The sequence below is a fragment of the Aulonocara stuartgranti genome, assembly GCF_965226115.1.
Source record: "Aulonocara stuartgranti genome assembly, chromosome: 11".
In the NCBI taxonomy this organism is placed as follows: domain Eukaryota; kingdom Metazoa; phylum Chordata; class Actinopteri; order Cichliformes; family Cichlidae; genus Aulonocara; species Aulonocara stuartgranti.
In genome coordinates, this window is record NC_138947.1 from 22,273,114 (window position 1) to 22,296,148 (window position 23,035).

At 41.2% G+C, this 23,035-nt stretch overlaps 2 protein-coding genes across 2 annotated transcripts; both read right to left on the bottom strand.

Moving 5' to 3' along the window:
- Nucleotides 1-8: 8 nt before the first annotated feature.
- On the bottom strand, nucleotides 9-6,104 carry LOC309717920 (transmembrane protein 222-like). Its single transcript, XM_082552836.1, has 6 exons — nucleotides 5,487-6,104; nucleotides 5,230-5,314; nucleotides 4,889-4,920; nucleotides 4,690-4,786; nucleotides 4,288-4,418; nucleotides 9-1,231 (listed from the first exon to the last, which is right to left on the bottom strand). The coding sequence occupies exons 1-6, from the start codon at nucleotides 5,603-5,605 to the stop codon at nucleotides 1,144-1,146; spliced, it is 552 nt and encodes a 183-aa protein (XP_082408962.1). The 5' UTR covers nucleotides 5,606-6,104; the 3' UTR covers nucleotides 9-1,143.
- Nucleotides 6,105-6,206: 102 nt separating this feature from the next.
- Nucleotides 6,207-20,736, bottom strand: wdtc1 (WD and tetratricopeptide repeats 1). The gene is made up of 16 exons (XM_082552834.1): nucleotides 20,557-20,736; nucleotides 19,907-20,049; nucleotides 19,742-19,825; nucleotides 19,597-19,643; nucleotides 18,370-18,481; nucleotides 16,482-16,669; nucleotides 15,342-15,524; nucleotides 15,105-15,199; nucleotides 14,887-15,002; nucleotides 14,720-14,795; nucleotides 14,545-14,641; nucleotides 14,281-14,451; nucleotides 13,948-14,183; nucleotides 13,545-13,710; nucleotides 7,843-8,035; nucleotides 6,207-7,693 (listed from the first exon to the last, which is right to left on the bottom strand). Exons 2-16 carry the CDS (start codon nucleotides 19,970-19,972, stop codon nucleotides 7,496-7,498), a joined length of 2,028 nt encoding a protein of 675 aa, XP_082408960.1. The 5' UTR covers nucleotides 19,973-20,049; nucleotides 20,557-20,736; the 3' UTR covers nucleotides 6,207-7,495.
- Between the last annotated feature and the right edge of the window lie 2,299 nt (nucleotides 20,737-23,035).

A 23,035-nucleotide genomic window follows, 5' to 3' on the forward strand; every position in this document is an offset into this window, starting at 1 on the left:
ATAACAGCTGAAAGAGTTTAAACTACAGACGTGTATTCATAAATCAAACTTTAGCTGTTATCCTTTGTTCTCTAAAAGTGATCGGACACTGCAGAGGTGGCAAAGACTGCTCGCTCAGTCGTCGTCTGCTGCACTGTGGGAATAAAGGTTCCCGTAAAGTGATGGTAGTTCATATCACACAGAGTCTGCTGGATGAAAACGCAGTCCCCTTAAAGGTACAGAGGACAACCCACAGCCGGTCACCTTTATCCCAGTCTGCCAGGGGAGACAACAAAAGAGCTCTGCACACAGCAAATCCAAAATGCAGGTACAAAAATGGAAATATTAAACGGTTACAGACATACAATAATAAATAATACTTATTCAAGTACCAAAAACATCCAATAAAATAACATAATGCATAAACAAGTGATCAAATATTGCTCATATAACTTGGCAGGATCAAGTGTGAGGATGCACAAAAGGAAATCATACAAATCTTACTGCAAAAAAGCCAAAACAAACAAAAAAGAAGTCACTTAACATAGAAGCGTCTTATTAAGGAGGAAAATGTATCCGAGGGAGCGCAATACCCTAATTATTAACATGCGGGTTTCCATCATTCTATCTTTGGTCTAGCTGCTCATATTTCTAAGACAAATAATTGATGAATACTTCCAGCTTGAAGATTTTGCAATCCGTTTTCTATGGATTCGTCACTGAAATATATATTAGCCCGCCTGGAAACACATTCATCACTGCCGTTCATCAAAAATACATCTCTGCAACTGAAATGCATTACTCTACTGGGGTCTAATCTGGACGTCGTCTCCTTCATGATAATATTAACAAGGGGAAATAAAGCAAAAACACAAATGCAGACACTGTAGCTTGCCTTGCTAGCATAATAACCAATGAGAAATAATCAAAATATCAATAACTGAAGGATAAATTGTTCATTTCAACTGCCCCCCCCCCAAAAAAACCCCAAAACATTTAGCTTTGCCCTTTGATACTCTTAGAACATGCATCACAACAGATGAAGAGGCAGTCACTCAGTTTGTGCGCAAACAAACGTTCCATCAGAACGCACCACTCACACCAATGACTGTGTATAAAGTATAACCAAAAAGCCTGAGGCAGCTCGTTCTACTGCTCGCCGCACTACTGTAGGTTAAACGTGAGGATGAAGGTGGCGAGGACTCCGCTGAGCATGACGAAGGGCAGCCAGGTCTTGAGGAAAGCAGCCCAGCTGGAGGATGGAAAAACACAGTAATTAGAGTACTTCTCAACACCTGGATGTGACAAGGACGTGAGGTGTGCCGGAGTGTCACATGGTGCAATCTAATATAGTGTCTACAGCCCCAGCTTGTGTCCTACTGTCCCCGTCCACCCAGCCGGTGTGCGGGGAGCCCCAGCGGAGGACTGACCTCCAGTTGTTACACAGAGGGGAAGCGCTGCCGTCTGTGATTAATTGCGCGACTCCCCTTCTGTTTAAAAGACTCCTGTGCCACAGGATCGTACGAGCAGAGGCAGCACAAGCTGTGACGCCAGCAATCTCTATGTGGGTCAGCAGAGAATAATGAGGGAGGATCTCTGAGCCATATGTCTCTTGATGCTTTCCAGCATCCAGCAGCGGAGCTATTTAACAGACTGTTCAGACTGTGGTGATGAAGATGCTTCAGGTGTGCTGCACAGTAATGTTCTCCTTCAGTTAAACTGTAATACTAGCACAGCTACTCGTATCACCCTTTGTAGCACCTATGTCTGAAAGAGTGAAACCTGCTATGATAGAGGGTTTAGTACACTCACAGGACACTTTATTAGGCACACCTTGGTAGTATTGGGTTGAAACCCCTTTTGCCTTCAGAGCCGCCTTAATTCGTCACAGCAAAGATTCAACAAGGTGCTGGAAACATTCCTCAGATATTTTGGTCCATGTTGATGTGACTGCACAGCTGCTGCAGATCTGTAAGCTGCACACCCGTGGTGTGACACTCCAGTTCCGCCACATCCCAAAGGTGCTCTACTGGATTAAGATCTGGTGATTGTGGAGGTCTTTTGAGCACAGTGGACTCATTGTCATGCTTAACCCTTGTATGGTGTTCGGGTCTGTGAGACCCGTGTTCAGTTTTTTTCAAAAGAAAAATTAAACAATTAATTATTTTTTCACGTGTAAATGTGTTGTGTCTTTCCACTCACTCCACTTGATTATAACTGATTTATTTATAACATTTTATATAAAAGAAAAACGAGAAGCACATTAATTCATAAATGTGATCTAACAAAGGTAAAGGGAAAAAATTAACCATGTTTGCTGTTCATATGTCTTGTAATTGGGATGAAGTAAACATCTGTTGAGTAATTTAACATAAAATTGTTTGATAGTGTTAATTTGGAAAGCCAAAACTCTAGCGGGTCCACCAGACCCATGAACACTGGCTGAGCAACAAAAATACGAACACCACACAAGGGTTAAGAAACTGGTTTGACGTGATTCTAGCTTTTAGACATGGCATGTTACCCTGCTAGTAGCAGAGGGACATACTGTGGTCCTAATAGGAGCAACAATATTCAGGTAGGCTGTGGTGTAGAAATGATGCTCAGCTGGTACTAAGAGGCAGCAGCCTGAACACTGATACCAGGCACGCTTTCATGTTGTTTACCCTAAATTCTGACCTTACTATCCAATCTCACAGTAGAAACTGAGACTCATCAGACCAGGCAACATTTTTCCAATCTTCCATTGTCCAAATTTGGTGAGCTCGTGTGAATTGGAGCATCTGTTTCCTGTTTTTAGCTGGTAGGAGTGGGACACAGTGTGATCTTCTGCTTCTTGTAGCCCATCTGCTTCATGATTTGTCATGTTGTGCATTCAGAGATGCTCTTTTGCAGACTTTGGCTGTCATGAGTTACAACGAAGGTATGTTGCCTTTATATAAACTCAAAGCGGTCCAGCCATTGTCCTCTGACCTCTGGCTTCAAAGAACATGCCTCTTACTGGGTAGTTTCTCTTTGCTAGATTATTCTCTGTAAACGCTGTAAAGAGATGACTGTGTAGATCAGCAGTTTCTGAAATACTTAGAAGCAGCCTGTCCAGCACTAAGAACTGCACCACATTCACTTAAGTCACCTGTTTTTCCTGTCCTGAAGTACTGTTTGAACTTCAGCAGCTTGTTTTGAACAGGTGTACCTACCAAAGTAGTTGGTGAATGCATTCTACGCAGTCGTAACTGACTAAATAAACTTCACAACCTAAACCAATTGGCTCAAACAAAACCAGTATGACTTGAACTTAAATTTTCCTGTTTACAATAGAGGATTTATTGCAGATAAGTACCGGTGTGGCTACTACATGTCAAGTGGTAGAGTGGGTAGGCAAAGAGCTTGTGTTAAAAGGTTTAAGTGCCCTTGACTCACACATTTGAAAGCCAGAATTGCTCCTGATGTACAAAACCAGGGAGAAAAACCAAACTGAAAGATTTGCCCAGTGAATGTGAAGCATAGCTTGAGATATAAACACTAGCAAATTAATCATTAATTTTATACAACCTGTTTCCAGAAAAGATGAGACATTGTGTAAAATATAAATAAAACTTACAATATAAATCAATCAATTTGATTCTAACTAGATGTTTCAAAGGAGGTGGGATAGGGGTATGATTCCCTCCGTGTTGCCTCATTTCTTCTTTTAGCAACACTGTGTAAGGGTTTGGGAGCTGAGGAGATCAGCTGATAACTTTTGAAAGTTTTATAGAGGATTTCACCTGTGCAACAGTTAAGGGCCCTAAAAATACACTAAATATTGTCTGCAGGGTGGCATGTTTGGACTGCAGGCAGACGAGTTTCGCAGCTGGGTTCTTTTACTGCGAAGCGATGCTGTTGCAGCATGTGCAGAGTGTCTTCTGTATTGCACAATGTTACTAAAAAACATAACCTGTATAAATATTTCAGCATTAATAATAGCTTGACAAATGTGAAAGTTAACCAAGCCAAAAGATCACGCCCGTTCGTTTTTGGTTTCCAGGTTTCCTTGGATGACTCTAAATGGTAGCATGTGGTATTAGTGGCGGGAGGGCGGGGCAGTGTTTAGCACTGTTGCTCCACCCACCAACAGGGGCCTTTCTTTGTAGAGTTCACATGTTCTCTCTGGGTACTCAGACTCCCTCCCACAGTCCGAAGACATGCATGTTGGGTTAGGCTGTAGCAGGAATGAGAGTGTGAAGAGTGATCTGTCTCTAGCCGCTCTTATCATTCATACATGTGTTTTATTCCTGCAGTGCTGGAATAAGTGGCCAAAATATTTACCTTACGTGTTTCCCGTGAGTGAGAGACAGCACACACAGGTTCACCATGTTCCAGGATGTGCTGTTGTCGTAGCGCATCAGGTTGAGGGCCATGGCAACGTGGGAATGGCAGTTATCAAAGCACAGATTGTGCTTCAACAAAAAGTAAATAAATAAGTATTTATTATTAAATCACTAATGTGCAAGGAGGGTCACTAGTGTCAAAATGAATTAATTAAATACATCATTATATAATTAATTAATGAAAACTATAATTAAATATTATTACATATTTAAAAATATATTTTAATTGTAAGTAATTAATCAAACACTTAATTCATTTTGGCACTGAAGGCCTTCCATAAACACAATCCAGAAATGTGTTAATTAATTCATAAGAGAATGCTAAATACAACAATCTTACCGGCCTGCATTTATACTCCTCTGATGCATCGTGCACAGCTTTGTCCCATGTAGCTGCACCATTACCACACACTTTATCCACATCAAGCTTCCAATACCTGAAGTATTATTTTAAAAGAAAACAGTGAGTTACCTTTAATGCGTTATCTCTGCTCCCCCCCCTACTTGTTAAAAGACAATAATATCATCAATAAACTTACTTTGTGGGTCTACCAAACCCCATGTTATCCTCCTGCAAAGAGCGGAAATCATGCATGTGAATTAGTGCTGTACGATCATGATCCAATACCAAGTAAATACAGGGTCAGTATTGACAACACCAACACCGACACTGATACTTTAAACTTATAAAGGTAGAAAAAGACTAAATCTGAACACAGTTTATAACACAGTAGTACTGATCCAATACCAGTACCATATTCAAATTGCTTCCCACCGCTAATGCGAATCTATCCTTGAGACTCCCATTGAGAAGGTCTAGCACTTTAACATCAGTCTCTATGCGGTGATGTGATAAACTCGATGCAAAAGCAGTGCTCACCGAGACAAAATATGACCCTGCGAAATCTCGTATGACTCCAGCAGAAGTGCATATGCCCATGTGACCGATGAAGGGGAGCACCCACCTGCAGGACGCACGCAAATAACACACGAGGCAATTACTGTACGTCCTAATGTCCAGCAAAACAGCTAACGCAATACCATTACAAGGAAACAGTATTAGCGGATAAGATAAACATAGCTTCGTTTCATCTGCTGCCACAGCACAGGAGCATCAATACTGCAGTAGCCTCTTACGTTAAAATGGGAATGGGTGTCCAGACAATGCAGAAAGGGTAGCGGCTGCTTTTTCTGTCGTTTTTTGGGAAATCACCGTGGTAGCTCATCATTACGTCGGTATCGTTCGCCTCCGCCATCACAGCCTGGAGTGACAGAAGGAGATGAACGGCAGTGACGCACAGCGGAGGTACGCAGCCACCTCCTCCAACCGTCGGTCCGTGAACGCAGCACGGGCCATCTGTTCGTCGATTAAGGCCTTTACGGTCAGCGAGGAGGGATTTAATGTTAGCTGCAGCGCCCTAGCACTTTACCTCTATAACAAATCTAAAAAATAATTTTTTTTTGTCGTTTTCATGTATTGCGATAGTCTCTAAATAAATGCATAATGGTCTCATTTCACTGTAAAACTGACTGCTTTGTGGTTCTGCAATTAATTCACCACATCAATGAAACATCTGCAAAACACTTGCTTTTCCAGCCCAGCGTTGTTGCTACAGAGTTACCTGCAGTAACTTCTCCCACAGATGGGTCACCTCATTAGATGAGATGCTCATTTAACTTGCTTGTGATGTACCGTGCTCGCATTTGTTGCCCGACAGTCAGCAAAAAGTGCGGACACTGACGAACGGGGATCCTCCTAACCTAGATAAAACTAAGTGCTACTGTACGCGTTGTGTAACCGCCAAGCTAAAAAGGGCAAACAGATGAAACAAACAATGAATCAAAAGGATACTAAGGTGGTGTTCAATAATTTTTATTCTTTGTTCTGTTTGCCACAAAGGTCTTACAGGATTCCTCAAAGAAAACAGAGCATCTCAAATTAATGAACAAATGAAAACGAATGGAAGCCTTAGTGATGCATGTAGCTGAGGACTCCATTCATGAACATTTACCCTATCTAAGGGTAAAGAAGACCCAGCGAGCACTGGATGGCTTGTGGCTGTGCTGTTTTATTGCCCTGCATCTATGCTCAGAGAAGCCTCGTGCAAGCAGGACTGAACACCTGGCTGCAGCAGAGGACTAATGCTAGAGCCACGCAGCTAGTAGGCAGGAACCCTAAAGCTGCCCCCTCCCCCCAAAAAATGACATTGACACTTCATCTCAAATGATGTGAAATCAACAGGACTAGAAGAAAAAAAAAAAACTGTATTAGAAAGCTGCTTTCTTTGACCTGTCAATAATCTATTGTAAGAAAAACCTCTTAACTAAAAGGAGCCAAAGTTATGTTTCAATGAAACAAAGAAGTCTAACATTAATCCTTCGCTGTTTACGTGACAGATGGCAACCTTTGGCAGAAGAACCCCTTGTTTTTTTTTTCCTTCTTCCTCCTGACAGTTGTAAACTAAAAAAGCATATAAATACATTTCATTAGAGCAACTCTGGCAGCGTTCACAACTTAAAGAGCGAGTTAATTCTAGCCTTCCAGTGGCCAAAACTCCAACGGAAAATAGGATTGAGGCTAACTTAAATAACTTGGGTGTGCAGCCTTTCCGAGATGAGTGGGTACTGTGACGCTTTGCTCTGTCTGCCGAGCAGACAGGAGTTGTAACAAATACACCGTTTTCGGGTCAGAGATCTTATTCTGACCGCGCGGCCACACGCCGACCTGAAAATAGGCCACCAGATACGCGCCTCTCCAACATAAACCTGAGGAGCGATGCGTGCTGAACTCCTCCTTCTTTGTGAGAAAGTGGGGGAGTGAAGTTTGAAGGTGCTCTCCTCAAAGTCATCCCACTGCCACCGCAGGGTGGAGGGAGGGACGGGCTGAGGTGTTGTAGGTGCTTCGAAGGGGTGGAAGGGTGCTGTCGCAACCCTCCATGAATTTCTCTACCCCCAAAAGTGGTCTCCACCAGTCCTCTCACAGGACAGGGGAGGGTGATGCATAGTGCAGAGATGTGACACGACATTCACTCAATGTTCTGTCAGACGGGGCTGGGGAGGAGGGCGAGGGGATTTCAGATTCAAACAGGAGCTAGTAGAGTGCTTTGCTTCCTAAAATCCATTCTGCAGAACAGATGACTATTTGCTTAGCTGGGCCTGCACTGTACTTGTCCCTCTGAGCTTTCTTCATCGTCTGAACCATCTGGACCGACACCGCGCAGGCCTGTGATGCGATAGCCCATGTTAAGCAGCATGACCTCCAGCGGATCCGCGTTCATGCGCCGCTGATTAGCCTGAGCAGCTCCCTCCATGTCTTCCACCACACGCCCGTTTTCGCTGTCTGTCTGCGGTATTTAAAAAGAAAAAAACAAAAGAAGTGATCAAATATAATTCCAACAGCATGACACATCTTTTTAATGAATGGCATCTCCTTAACACACTCCCAAAGCATGTCAAGACCAAGTCTGCGCATAGAGGAGTTTCCTCTGTTTACCTCTGGCCTGGGGTTCCATAACCGAACGACAGGGTCGATACCGCTAGTAGCCAGGAAGCAGTAGCTGGGGTGCGGCTGTAGGCAGTTGACTATGGACTCATCCCCCTGCAGGATCCTCACAAGATTGGTTGTTTCTTTTTCCCAGATAAAGAAAGAGCCATCGTCTGAGCCGCTTACAATATACTGGCCTTTGCTGTGGAGAAAAAGAATCCATTCAGACCTGCCTGATGAGCCATGTTCCTGGGACACAAACCTTTTACGGGGAATTTAAATATTTACTCGGAAAATTGTGCAATCGTTTTACATTGAACTTCTTTCATAGAATGTCAACTTCACTGCGCAGATGTGTACAGTACTGAGAACAGCTGAGGTGAAGGTTAAGCAACAGCAGCGTGCCATTTTCTACCGTCACTCAGCATACAGTACCTCCTTTGGCCCAGCGAGCTGAAATCTCTGAAACCGACTGGCCTTCACTTCCTACGAGACAGAGAAGCTCTTCTACCCCTGTATACGGGAGGAAACAGGACTGGACAACCGTGAATAGGAAGGTTAACAACAAACCTCCAAAACAACTGAATGTGAAACTGCAGAACAGATTTGCTCCACTATCAAAGGACCCTGGATCTATATCGGACAACCATCCATCTAAAAGCAGCGAAATAAGGTCTGAAAATCTGTTGAAAAGTGAAAGGCCACGGGGAACGCTAAAGGCTAGGCCTGAAACTCTGATTGTGGGTGACTCTGCCGTAAAGGATGTACAAAGGATGTGCGGTAAGAACACTAAAGTCCTCTGCTTTCCTAACGATATGGTCAACAACCTGAAGGAGAGAATTCTTCAAATTGCAGATGAATATCCAACTGTGACAAACATTGTTCTGCATACAGGGTCAAACGATGTGTCCAAACAACAGTCGGAGGTTCTGAAACGGGACTTTACTGGATTATTAAATACTGTAAACTCTCTGAATGCAGCTGTATTCATCAGTGGACCTGTACCGCCGGTCAGAGGAGGAGACGAGAGATTCAGCAGGTTGTTTACACTGAATAAATGGCTTATATCAGCATGTGCTGACCACTCAGTGCATTTTATCAACAACTTTAATATTTTTTGGGAACGCAGGCATCTGTTCAAAGCAAATGGATTTAATTTTAACAAGTCAGGGGTGAAACTGTTCACCTCCAACTTGTTTTATTCCATACGTCATCCATCCGTGCTTGGTGCCAAGGCTGAGATAAACGAGGAGTTATCTCATAAAGAGGAACAAACAGTACTCCAAGAACAGACAAAGCCCAGCAGAAACCTTGAGGAGGAGCTCCATTTGCTCCCACCCGGGAAGAGCCTCAGAAAGGAGAGACATCCATGGCATCTGAGGAAGAGCCTCAGAAAGGAGAGACATCTAAGGCAAGAAGAGGGGTCCCTATTTGCCTCCAACTCTCTCAACAACACCAACGACCAGGACAAGGGACCACGACCTTCCCCAGTCCCCCAAACCCCTGACAGGCCATCACCCTCCTCCCCCTCCCTTTCTCCCTCCTCCCCACACCTGAAATTCACTGAGGAGATGATGGAGCGGGTCAATGCTGGGCTCAGATCTACCCCCCGTCCCAATCCCTTTTTGTCCCCCATAAACCCCCCACCAGAGCGGCCAAAGGTTCGCCATCGAGCCCCACCCTCAACAGAGCAATCGAAGTCACATTGCCCAGCCTCGCCCCCCTTAGTTCCTCTTCATGCCCTGTCTCCGCAGTCTGATGCGTGATGTGTGAAGGGTCCGGGCTGTGAGGATTATGGCAGTGATGACTTTTCCCAGGAGAAGCTGGGACCCTGTTTACTAGAAGGTTTTAAAATTTCTGTACTTTTAGGTGACAGGAGACATGTGGCCTGGTCAAAACACAGAGAGCTGCACTCTAAAAGATCTTTAAACATAGTAAACATACCTTGTGTGCCACAGACTGCTCCCAAACACGAGGGGAACAAGTAATACCTCTAAAACACTTAAGTTGGCTTTATTAAACATTAGATCTCTAGCTGGGAAAACATTTTTAATTAATGATTTAATCACTGAGCACAGCCTTGATTTTATGTTTTTAACTGAAACTTGGTTGGACCAAAGTAACAGTGGAGCTGTTCTCATCGAGACGACCCCTCCTAACTACAGTTTTATCAGTGAGGTCAGGGCGAGCAGGAGAGGAGGAGGGGTTGCTGTCTTATTTAATGAATCATTTCAATGTAAGCAGCTATCTCCTGGAAGTTTTCAGTCTTTTGAATATGTGGCTTTACAGCTGAAGGCCCCATCCAAAGTTGTGTTTCTTAATGTTTACAGGCCTCCCAAATACTGCACAGACTTTTTTAATGATCTCAGTGAACTGCTGTCTGTGATCTGTGTTGATTTTGACTGTGTAATTATTGCTGGGGATTTTAACATTCATGTGGACAACCCTCAGGACAAAGGGACTAAAGACCTGAGTAACACTCTGGGCAACTTTGGGCTGACTCAGCATGTAACAGAGGCCACACATAATAGAGGACACACTCTTGACCTACTGATCTCCAAGGGCCTGAGCATTTCGAAGGTTACTGTGTCTGATGTGGGCCTGTCTGATCATTACTGTGTTTTCTTTGAAAGTAAAATCTCAGCCCACATAAATATATCAACAACAGTGATCACAAAACGGTGTATAACTGAACACAGTAGTGCAATTTTTAACCAGGTCTTCCCATTAACACCTGACCTGCCCAGAGGGTCAGTCAATGAGCTCGTCAATAGCTTCAATGCTAACATGTTAAATGTAATGGACACTATTGCTCCCATTAAGGTGAAGGTTATCTCTGGAAGGAAAAAGTCTCCATGGAGAAACTCCACACTGGTGAAAAATGAAAAAAGAGAGTGTAGGAAAGCTGAGCGCAGATGGAGAAAAACAAACCTCCAGGTTCATTATGACATTTATAAAGAGAAACTTCACAATTATAATTTACAACTGAGGAATGCAAGGAGGTCCTACTTCTCTGACATCATCACTAAAAACAGCCATAATGCTCGGGTCTTATTTTCTACAGTTGACAGGCTAACAAACCCTCCTGTGTCAGTGGCAGCTGAACTTCATTCGACCATGGCCTGCAATGACTTTGCCAAATTCTTCACTGAAAAAATCCAAAAAATTAGACAAGCAATTGGTACATCAACAGCAGATCCAGGATATGTACTGTGTCCACCAAAAAACTGTTTAAACACCATGAAACAGTTTCAACCTATTAACAGCAAAGACCTGGAGGACATCTTAGGTAAACTGAACTCCTCCTCCTGCTGTTTAGATGTCCTGCCAACAAGTTTTTTCAAAAAGGTCTCAAAGACTTTAGAGTCAGACCTGTTACAGATCGTCAACTTTTCTTTATTATCAGGTGTGTTTCCAGAATCACTAAAAACTGCTGTAATCAAACCTATACTGAAAAAGGACAATCTTGACAAGACACAAATGAACAACTACAGGCCGATCTCAAATCTCCCGTTTTTAAGTAAGATCATTGAAAAAGCAGTTTCTCAACAGCTCAGTTACTTCTTAAAACAGAATAACTGCTACGATGCCTTCCAGTCAGGTTTTAGACAGAACCACAGCACTGAAACCGCTCTGACAAAAGTGTTTAATGACATATGTCTGAATACAGACAGTGGAAAAATGTCAGTCCTAGTTTTACTGGATCTCAGTGCAGCATTTGATACAGTTGACCACAACATATTACTCAAACGACTGGAGAACTGGACAGGTCTTTCAGGAACTGTACTAAACTGGTTCAAAACATACGTAGAAAACAGGAAATACTTTGTATCAATAGGTAACTTCACATCTGAGCAGACAAGTATCACATGTGGAGTTCCCCAAGGTTCCATCTTGGGACCCCTTCTGTTTAACATCTACATGCTCCCACTGGCACAGATTATAAACAACAACAAAATAAACTATCACAGCTATGCAGATGACACACAAATATATATCACAATGTCACCAGGAGACCGAGGCCCTGTACAGGCTCTTGGTAAATGCATTGAGGAAATCAATGACTGGTTGTGCCACAATTTTCTCCAGCTAAACAAAAACAAAACTGAGGTAATAGTCTTTGGCGCCAAAGAAAAACGATTACAGGTCACCAGAGAACTTCAATCTATACACCTAAAAACCACAAACCAGGCGAGAAATTTGGGTGTAGTGATGGATGCAGACCTAAACTTAGAAAAACACATTAAGACAATAACAAAGTCAGCTTACTATCACCTCAAGAATATATCAAGGATAAAAGATCTGATGTCTCAACAGGACCTGGAAAAACTAGTCCATGCATTCATCTTTAGTAGGCTTGATTACTGTAACAGCATCTTTACAGGTCTACCTAAAAAAAAAATCAGTCAGACAACTACAGCTCATTCAGAACTCTGCTGCTCGAGTCCTCACTAAGACCAAAAAAGTGGACCACATCAGTCCAGCTCTGAGGTCCTTACACTGGCTGCCTGTCCGTCAGAGGATAGACTTTAAAGTTCTGATGCTGGCCTATAAAGCTCTGAATGGTTTAGGACCAAAATACATCAATGACCTCCTGACCCAGTATGAACCATCCAGATCCCTCAGGTCATCTGGATCCGGTCTTTTATCAGTTCCCAGAGTCAGAACCAGACACGGAGAAGCTGCATTCAGCTTTTATGCTCCTTATATCTGGAACAAACTCCCAGAAAGCCTCAGATCAGCTGAAACACTCAGTTTATTTAAATCCAGGTTGAAGACTCACCTGTTCTCAGCTGCATTTGAATAAAGCACCAAATCCACACTTTAAGCTTAAATTTCAAAACTTACATTTAACTACTGATTTTATCTACTGTTCTGATTTTATCTGTTTTGATTTTATATACTGTTGTTTGTTTGTTTGTTAATTAGTTAGTTAGTTTATTTGCTTGTTTTATTCAATTTTAAATCATGCTTTTTATTTGTTCTTGTTTCTAATGTCTCTGTAAAGCACTTTGAATCACCTTGTTGTTGAATTGTGCTATACAAATAAACTTGCCTTGCCTTGCCTTGCCATGGTATCAAAAACCAGTCTCGTTAAGCTGTTGGAACTGCACTCACTAATCAAACACATCATAAAGATTTGTGTTTATTTAAAAGGTAAACTAAATGAGCCACAGCGTGAGTTGGTGTTGATTAGAATATATTCTGACTGTTATAACGTCATGGGAAGTAGACGATTTAGTCACACTTTTGAACAGCAAAAACAAACAACTGCTTCATAGGCCAACATCTAAAAGTACGACCGACTCTAAAGAAACTAAACAACTTGTTTAGATTGAGGAACTGTTGATTGTGTAAAACTAATAGAACAAAATTATGTTAAAATAAAAAAGGCCAAATAGTAATCAAACAAAGCTGTTAATCAGCCCCCAAAAGCTGCTCACACATGCTAAAAATATGGCTGAGATTCCACAGCTTTGTAATAAAGAACACTTTACTCCTGTGCAGCTACTTTCAAAGCTGTTTGAGCATTTTGCTGCAAAAGAGGTTTGACTAGTTACTGAGTGCAACAGTGTTAATGTGTAAAGGCTCGGCTTTATTTATAATCGCTTGAGCACAGTGTGTCATTTAGATAAAGATCACGTTACATTTCAAAGCTCACGACTGCCCCCTAGTGATGACACAGCGGCCTGGCAACGAGATTAACCCACCTTCCAAAAAAGTTGGCTTCTTTGATGTCAGTGGTGGTGTTACAGTGACCGCAGTATCTGTGTTTGTAGTCAAAGCTGCGCTCTCTCAGCTCCAGCTCATCTTCAGGAATGGACTCTTTCCGACTGAACGAGTGGAATCGGATGGAGCTGTTGGCCTTTTTGTCTTCTGCAGTTATAGAAAAAACTTTTTTTTTTTTTACTGTAATTCACACAGATTTTAAAACTAAAATATACACAAAGAAACGACATGTGTACTACAAAGCAGGTTTTTTAGTGAGCATACAATCATTGTAAATAATGGCAATTATCCAATGAAGTGTGATATAAATGTTTTTTTCTAGATCTGTGTAAATTCTCTGAGAGTTACTGAAAATTAGCCAAGAGCTATTTCTTTCTTTCCCACCTGATTCTGACTTGGAGTAAAGAGCAGCCTTGATGTCTTTATCTAAGGCATCACAGGCACTGCTGTGCGCCTGCTCTGGAAACTTCCCTTTGAAATCGTCCAGACACTCCAGAGCCTCAGCCACATATTTTAGCTCAAACAGACACCGTGCCAGCCTGAAATGTGCTTTCAGATGACCGGGGTTTAGACTCAGAGCCTTCAGACAGTCCCTGAGGGCATCATAATGGTCTCCATCCCTAAGAATCACATAGAAAAACATAAAGACTCAGGGTTTCCAAAGGTTTTAGAATTAAAAAAAGCATCATTCCTCTGCACTAAAGCAACGCCGCGTACCACTTGCGTTTCATATAGGCCGCAGCTCTGTTCCCGTACAACATGGCGTTGCTGCTCGCCTGATGAATGCCTAAACTGTACAGCTGGATGGCCTGTGTCCACTGCTGCCGTGCAAAAGCATCATTAGCTTGTTGTTTTATCTTCTCCAGGTGAGGAGGGAGGTCATTAGAACTGAAAGACAAAAGGGAAAAGCAGATATTTTGACATAAATTCAAATGTATAACCTCAGTCAATAGACGTGTAGTGGAAAGAGCCGACGTTTACCTAGACTGCATTTTGCTCCCAGTAAAGTGAATGTGGCCAGCTGGCAGGTGAATTCCATTGGAGACGCCGTTTGTCGTCTTTCCATTCTGCACATCTCCTGGAAAGCGAGAGATTCAATAATCGGCATTCTTCATGTACTTTGGAGTTAGTGTGAAACTCAGTGTTTATTATCTACCTGTTGACGATTGGCATTTCTTTGGAAGCAAGAATGTATATGGCCTCTGTTTGAACGTCAAGTCAAACAGATACACCTGCAAGAACCATAAAGAGATAGTAAAAGGATCCCATAAGAATGCCTCTGCGATTCTCACATGGTTCCCTCTCTGTTTGGTGATGCATTACCTGTTCCCCGCCCATGTTAACAAGCAGCTCGGTGCCATCAGGACTGAAAGTAACATAGGTGGCAACCAGGACCCTCAGGCGGTTATTGTAGTCAGGGAGTTTCACCGGCAGGTGACCTGAAACATTCAGTCAGATGGTAATGGTATTAAACCACAGTCCAGAATATAAATGCACCCATTAAAAGAATTTGATTCCAGACAATTTATCTGTATACACACCTGCAACATAATACTGCCCAGCTCCATCTGGGATGGGCTTCTGCCTTTCACAGAATGTGTGCACAGCTGCCGATGTGCTTTGACTCAGAGATTTCCTGTGTGAGGAAGAAAAGAAAAAAAAGTTCAGAACTTCCTTGTCAAAACTTGGAACGCACCACAGAGTAACTACAAAGCGCTTTATTTGACAGTTTGCCGAGTACTCACTACCACAGAATAGCATGAAAAAGCCAAACTCACCTGTAGTTGTGTATCATCCTGATGTCGTACAGACGTACAAAAGGCCCATTGGCTCCCACAGCCAGGTAGTTGTTGTCCCGTGGGTTAACAGCTAAACATTTGGCCTCGACGAGCTGACCACAGAACTCTGTGAGATCGATCAGCACCTCCGAGTGTTTACTGTTCTCCCTCAGGTCGTATTGTCTGCAGTGAACAAGGACAACATGCACATATTACCTTGGCAAAACCACCCACTACCAAGTCTAAGGAGCTTGGAAAGAAAAGCGTCTGGACTTCTTTACGTTGCTTGAAGACGTTTCACCTCCTATCCGAGAAGTTTTTAAAAAGAGGTTTTTACACCATTACAAAGATTTTTTTTTCTTCACAGCAGGTACTAAGCTAAAAAAGAAAAGCAGAAACAAACAAGATTGATCCACACAACACACTCATTGTCCCACATATTTCTAACACTGACCCCAAGTGACAGTAAACAGCTACAACATGTAGATGTGGGTCTACAAACCTGCAGGCTACGAATGCACCAACATGCTGTGAGCTTTGATCACACTGCAGATTAAGGCTGGGCAATATGGCCAAAAATATTTATCACGATATATATTTGAAAATTTGCGATAACGATATAACTGAAGATATAATTGACGGGAGACAAAATACTTTACAACTCCACAACTTTATTAGTGGAAAAAGAACCCCCATCAATGCATTTTGACTTAAACAAGCAGCGGTTTTTATGTGCATTAAAGCTATATAAAAATTTAACAGTGTAAATGCAAATTCCTTGCTGACAGTTTGGCCCCACAATGAGCTCACCCGTAACCCTGGCTGATTGTGACCCACACCTGTTTTCACACTTTGGCTCATGTGATTAGGTAGAGGATCATCAGGGGGTCCTTTGTCCCTCTTTGGGGGGGGGACACTCCCACTGGGTTTAAATCTGAGACTCTCCACCTTTTGACTCTTAGAACTGAAGAAGCTTCTCGGATGAGAGGTGAAATGTCTTCAAGCAACTTAAAGAAGTCCAGACGCTTTTCTTTCCAAGCTCCTTAGACTACGATGACCTGGATGACTGAGAACCTTCACAGACACCCACTACCAACATAACATTTGACTTTAATACATTATTGATCTCTTTGGTCTAACCTGATGATGCCGTCCTCCGCAGCACTCCAGAAGGTGTTGGGCCACATGGGTGCTGTGGCTATGCGTTTAACTCTGTTTGTATGATCAGAAAACATATGGATGGTTTCCTTCACTGTCAGGTCATGCACGTGGACTTTTGTGTCGGCTGCACCCGTTACCAAAATTCTGTCCCCGGAGTGAGGCAAGAACTGCATGGACAAATAAAAATACCAAAGTGAACTGATAAGAACTGAGATGCAACACTTTATTGGCTCATATTGGCACTGTTGACATCAGGCGACCAGCTGATTAGTAAATAAGCTGACAGAGTCCAACGATCATCTGTAGGGCATGTTCGGTTTAATAGTCCTCACATCTGAGACAGATATGAGGACTGTGTTTGATTCTGTACTCACTTAAAAGTACCAAATAATATACTTTATAATAGGAGGTAATTAATAATAATGAAGATCAATTTGTTACACTGCCGTTTGAAAACCTGAGCTGTAAACACTGACACTGACCCAAAATCTTACAAACAGCGCATCCCCACTAAGTATACACACACAATGTTTGAGAAAGGCTTAGCTTTGAAATAAATGGTGATATAAATGTCAATAGTCACACACAGGACATTGTTATGACATTTACAAAGACTTCTTAAGCTGAATTCATAGTCCAATGTTTGTATCCATTTACATAGCTGTATGGCTACACAGAGAAGAGGATTATGGGAATTCAACCAACACTGAGGGTGCAGAGGCACACTTGCTGCAGTTCTCCACAAAAGTGTGCAAAATGAACAGGAAAGAGAACACCAGTGGAGTTCATCACGAGGAGGAAGAAAAGGAAATAAGACATCATAAAATAAATATATATATATATATGTAGGGGTGGGCGATATAAATGATATACGATAGAAACGATATAAATTTGGCCAACGTTAGAGATTTTGACTATACCACGATAGCGCATGTTGATGATGTCATCAAGCTGCGCCTGTTTTGACCGAAAGCGTCGTAGCGGCTGCAACCATTATCATCTGCAAATTATGCCGGGCGACAGTCATAGCAAAGAGATGAAGCACTTTTGAAATATGGGGAAAGCCAAAAACTGCGCTTCCTCCACTTCCGTAACATTGATTCATTAATGCTGATTTCTCTCGCAGCTGCAAATTCCTTTCTGACAGTTTAACCAAAAGGCATTTCCAGTGGAAATTGGCCGACAGATCCTGAGCATAACATGTATAATATCCACAAAACTTAAAAGGAGGTTATACACACACAATACAGTAATATTATGTTGAAGCACAGTACATATTACTCTGCGAGGTTCCCAACTACGGTAGCCATAATGCTCCGACAATCCATAAAGCGGTGCGGCTTCACAGCTTAGCAAAGTCGTACTAAAACATTTTTGACAGATTTTTGAGCGCCGTGTACCACATAAAATCGGTTTGGTAATAATAGTAATAATAGTAATAACGACGTGGTGTGTATCTGACGGACGAAAGCTAAACCAGTTCCACACCACTGAAGTTGCAGCATTTTTACAAACCAATTCTGGTTCATCTGTTTCATTCAACGATTCTTCTCATTCTCCGTCACCGCCATGCTTTTCCCACCATGTGCGTATGAAAACAAAGGCACTGCGTATGCGCATTTTACCCATATTCTATCGCGATACTTCATTTTCTTATCATTGCCTAACATTGTACCGGTATTACCGTGAACGGTATGATAAGGCCCAGCCCTACTGCACATCACAGCGAAAATTATTCTCTGCCATATTTTCGTAATTAACCTTGAGGAAGAGCAACAAGGCAGCCTCAATTGTGCAATGACTGCAGTATTAATATGTTTCTAAGCTCAGGCACCATCCAGTACACTGTAGAATGTGTTCTCCTTACCTTTACAGAGAATATGTTAGCCGCATGACCTGTGTGCATAGTTGTTAGCTTCTTGTGCCTGAATGGATCCCAGATGATGGCATGTTGATCATCCGAGCCTGAAGCCAGCAGACTGAGTACGAGGAAAAAATAATAACAATTCAAAGAAGCCAAGCAGCATTTCTTTAAGGTATGCACCTTTTTTTTGTTGATTTATTACATTTACACGTTATATTACAGGTATTAGAACTAACTAATAAGCAGTTGGACCTGTGTTGCTAGATTCACTTTAGAATGGATGCAATATCTTTATGTTAAACTGATCCCTCCTGGTGTGCTGAAGGTGTCAGATTACGAAAGAAGCAGACTCACACCACTGATAAACATGGCGAGTGAGACTACTTTTACTAACTAGTAGACAATGTTGGGGTTGTTACTAGGAAAAAAGTAATGTATTAAACATTACTGGTTACTTTTCTTAAAATGTATGTAGTACATAAAATTACTGAAACACACTGTCACATACTTAATTACCAGGCAACTAATATAAAACTGAGGTTACAGTTCCACACACCAACACAAAACCCCACCCTAATGAGGACACAAATACAATCTTTCTTTTAGTTTTCACATATGAAAACAAAGTCAACAACACAAAACAAAGTTGAAAGGGTCTTCAAAGCTATCGCCACAGTGATTCTACTGCAAAAATATGTACAGGTAGAAATGGAGTCTGCAAGCCTGACTACACATCACTGCCTTTTAAAGTTCAGGCTTTGGCTGCTGGGCTGGGATCGCCATACAATAAACTTTGACATTATTCTGGGTTTCTTGTCTAGCTTTGTGTATAATGCAGATGTTTCTGTCCTACATGCAGTTTGTCATCATGGCACTCTTGTCCTTTGGTGCAATAAAAATAAAAGTAATAACCATATTTCTGCTCTTTAAAAGCATTAAAAAAAGTTTTCTTCTTTCTAGCAGCCAGTTGCTCAGATAACTGAAGAGCCTTTGTAATTCAAGTAACAACATAACTGTAACTGTATTGTAATTAGTGAGTAACGCATTAAATTACTAAAATAAGATATAATGTGATTATATTATTACTTTGCAACACGTTAGACCCAACACTGATAGTAAAACTGTGACATTTAAAATCCAAGCAGGAAGTGAACAGGATGCAAACCTTATCTGGACAGATACAACAGAAATTCACTGTACATACAGGGTTCACAGGGTTTGATCACTTACTCTCCACGTTCGTTCCACTCCAAACAGTTCACACAGCCTGTGTGGCCCTGTTGAAATAAATGACATTGAGGGTCAGACGAAGAGAACAAAAGAAAAAGAAGTGTCCCAATGTGTTTACAGAAAAATATGTCATGTTATTAGTGACCTGAAGCTCAGCCTCCAGTCCAAGTCTCTTGATGAAGGGGTCAGTCACATGGTAGAACCTTTGGAAGCTTGCAGCTCTCTTGTCCTAAAGACAAAAGAGCACATCTCCATCAGACTCTCCATCAGACGGGGATGATCACACTGGCTCTGGACTGTTCTTACATACCCTGATCTGCCTGTGCAGGATATCTCTGGAGATGTTGGCAGTAGTCATGGCCTCACCGCAAAACATAAATTAGGTTTCGAGGCTGGAGGTTTCCAAGGGTCAGAGATCAGGATTCATTTACTCTTTTTTTCCTTGTGACCAAGCTGTAAAAACGCAGAATGGATTAAGGCAGAGCAGAGACTTGTTAGAAGACAGAGACTTTACACCGGTATAGCGTCAATATCAGCTTTAAACAGAAAAAGGAAAAAGTCGACATTAAACTCAGGCATGTGATTTATTCAGAGATTTTTTGTTGCTCATCTGACATAGGCACAAAACATACCGCTAGCTGGTCTACAGATAGTATTTGCTCCCGTTACCTACAAAGCGACTTCATTAGCTAACCAGGCTAATGTTAGCAACGTAGCTCTGGGAATACAACAACTGACAGTTTTGCAAAAAACTAACAATTATTTAAAATCTAAAGCCCCATTAGCCTACGAGAATGGTTAACGATCCGTGCACAGGGCCTTTGAGAGACCTGTCGTTCATCAAGAAGCTGGCGTTAGCGTACTGGCGTTACCTTGCTAGCTAAACAAAACATCCACTTTATATAACGTTAACATTTGCAGCGCTTTGGTGATAATTTACAACTGTTAAACAAAACTCACCGTTTCCCTCGAGCTAAGGAAGCCTCTGTCAAGAAATGTCCATTTAGTAAAAGTCACAAATTGCACTCCGTGTGACTTTGTTGACAGGATACTCGCTAATACCTTCGCAGACCTGAACACAACCCTCCTCCACTGCACATAAGCACGCAACTTTGTTCCGCCAGCTGAAAATACACCAAACTCTTCCGGTCTGTTTGGACATCACAATAAAAGCATTCCAGAATAAAAGCATTTTCAAGTAACGTTTAATAAAGGAGCACTACAACAAAGAATGTAACATATATTTACCAAATGTTTAAGCAATACATAGTATTATTTTGTAATTTGATGGTAATCTTGAAGGAAGAATTTGTGAATAGTGTTGTGCGGGTGAATCATGTGTAAGTAAGGATCCTGACTTTGAAAATAGGGATGGTGTACACGAGGTAGTGAGACCTGCTATGATGCTGTGATGTGTGATTTGGAGATGGTGACACTAACATAAAGACAGAAGGTGGCGCTGGAGGTGGCAGAGTTAAGGATGTTAACGTTTTCATTGGTAGAGACCAGGATGGGCAGGATTAAAAAACACGTATATCAGTGGAACAGCTCGGGGTGGAGGCAAAGTTAGAGAGGCAAGGCTCAGATGGTTAGCAGAAGAGGGATAGTGGGATAGTGAATATAAATCTGCCAGGAAGGAGAAAAATAGAAAATCCCCAGAGGAGGTTATAGATGTAGTGAAGGAGGTCACGCAGAAGGTCAGGCTAACAGAGGAGGATGCTGGGGGTAGGGTGAGATGGAGCCAGATGGTCTGCTGTGACGACCCTTAAAGGCAGCATCAAAAAAGAAGATTTTGTAAATGAATGAGTGAAAACAATAAGAGTAATTTTATGTACTTCACACAGTGAATGAGGAAGGAGAGTTTCCTTATGTAAAAAAGCAGTCAAATTAAGAGGGCGGGCAGAGTTTGTAAGTGACCAAGCAGACCTATGTGTTTATGAGTGGAACAGTCTGAGTTCAATTAAAACAACCTGGGATATTTACAACCCACTGAGTGATAAAGTATCTGACTTTGTGAATTATGGTATGAATACAAACAATACAAACTCTCTCATATACATACATATTTATATATATATATATATATATATATATATATATATATATATATATATATATATATAAAATAATAATGATAATAATGATATTTTATTATTATTATTATTATTATTATTATTATTATTATTATTTGGCTTTATTTTATTTTTAGGTCTGTCTTTTCTGAACTACTTTTAAAAAAAGATAATAGTTTCAACTTTTAGTTTTTCTTTAACAGTAGGATTGTTAAACATGAATCTCATTGCATGTGTTTTTACAACCCTTAAATAAAGATGCAGCAAAGTAGTAAGTTTAATATTCAGATATTAGAGTTCTTCAGAAACTTTCGAAACTCTAAAAGAACATAAAAGTTGTCCGCTGTAATAATAGTGTCTTTAAAGTTTGTAATGATTACTTGTACTTTTTCAGGGGTCAGTAATACTCGATTCTGCTCTACTCTACAATTCTATGGTTCTTTTTTCAGTTCTTACCAAACTTGGCTCAAAAAATGGAAGTGAAAGTGTGACATATGCTGAGTTTGTTTGTTGCTTTATTGCAGGAAGTTGAGAAACTGACATTTGTAATACTCAACATCTGCCATCATAGGGTAACATGTGCAGCAAATTAGGATTTTCTTTTTGAAATTTGACACTTGAGAAATCAGAGTTTTGGCACGATTGTCAGCTGACAATTTCACGTGCTAGCAGTATGTGGTATAGTATATTATTCTTACTTTTGTATCTATAGTACTGTGCAATTGTTTTAGCCAGGTGAGGAAAAATGCTGGAAACAAAGAATGCTTTCAAAAATGGAAGTGTTAATCATTTATTTTCCTTCTGTCTCTTAATGTAATCCCAGACACATTTGATGATGTTGAGATCAGGGCTCTGTTGGGGCTATACCATCACTTCCAGTACTTCTTGCTCTTCTTCACGCTGAAGATAGTTCTTAATGACTTTGGTTGTATGTTTGGGGTCATTGTCTTGCTGCAGAATACATTTGGGGCTAATAAATAATCATTTATATTTCTGAAAGCATTTTTTGTTTACAGCAATTTTCACATCTGCCTAAAACCTTTGTACAGTAGTGTATATAAAAAAGAAACAATAACAACAATAATATCAATAAGGTCACCAGAACTGCTTTCAACTACTGAAAAATTAAATAAATAAATAAAATAAAACATAAGAACATTTTTATATCAAACTGACTCTGACAGATTGCTCTATGCATTTATGTCAAGCAGGTTAATCATTAACACTCTGTTAACCAGATTATCCAAAGGATCATTGGATTGAGCCACTACCAGAGTCCTTAACCGCACATGGAAACTTGAACATCTATTGAAATAACTTAATTGGCTCTCAGTTCAACACTGAATTATCTTTAACTTCCTTCTATT

Coding starts and splice junctions, on each gene's coding strand:
- LOC309717920 (XM_082552836.1), bottom strand. CDS start 5,605: ATGGCGGAGGCGAACGATACCGACGTAATGATGAGCTACCACGGTGAT. Junction 5,315..5,486: donor ACACCCATTCCCATTTTAAC/GTAAGAGGCTAC, acceptor TGCGTCCTGCAG/GTGGGTGCTCCCCTTCATCG. Junction 4,787..4,888: donor GGGTTTGGTAGACCCACAAA/GTAAGTTTATTG, acceptor ATAATACTTCAG/GTATTGGAAGCTTGATGTGG.
- wdtc1 (XM_082552834.1), bottom strand. CDS start 19,972: ATGTTTTGCGGTGAGGCCATGACTACTGCCAACATCTCCAGAGATATC. Junction 19,826..19,906: donor TCCTGCACAGGCAGATCAGG/GTATGTAAGAAC, acceptor TTTTGTCTTTAG/GACAAGAGAGCTGCAAGCTT. Junction 14,452..14,544: donor GGGAGCAAAATGCAGTCTAG/GTAAACGTCGGC, acceptor TTTGTCTTTCAG/TTCTAATGACCTCCCTCCTC.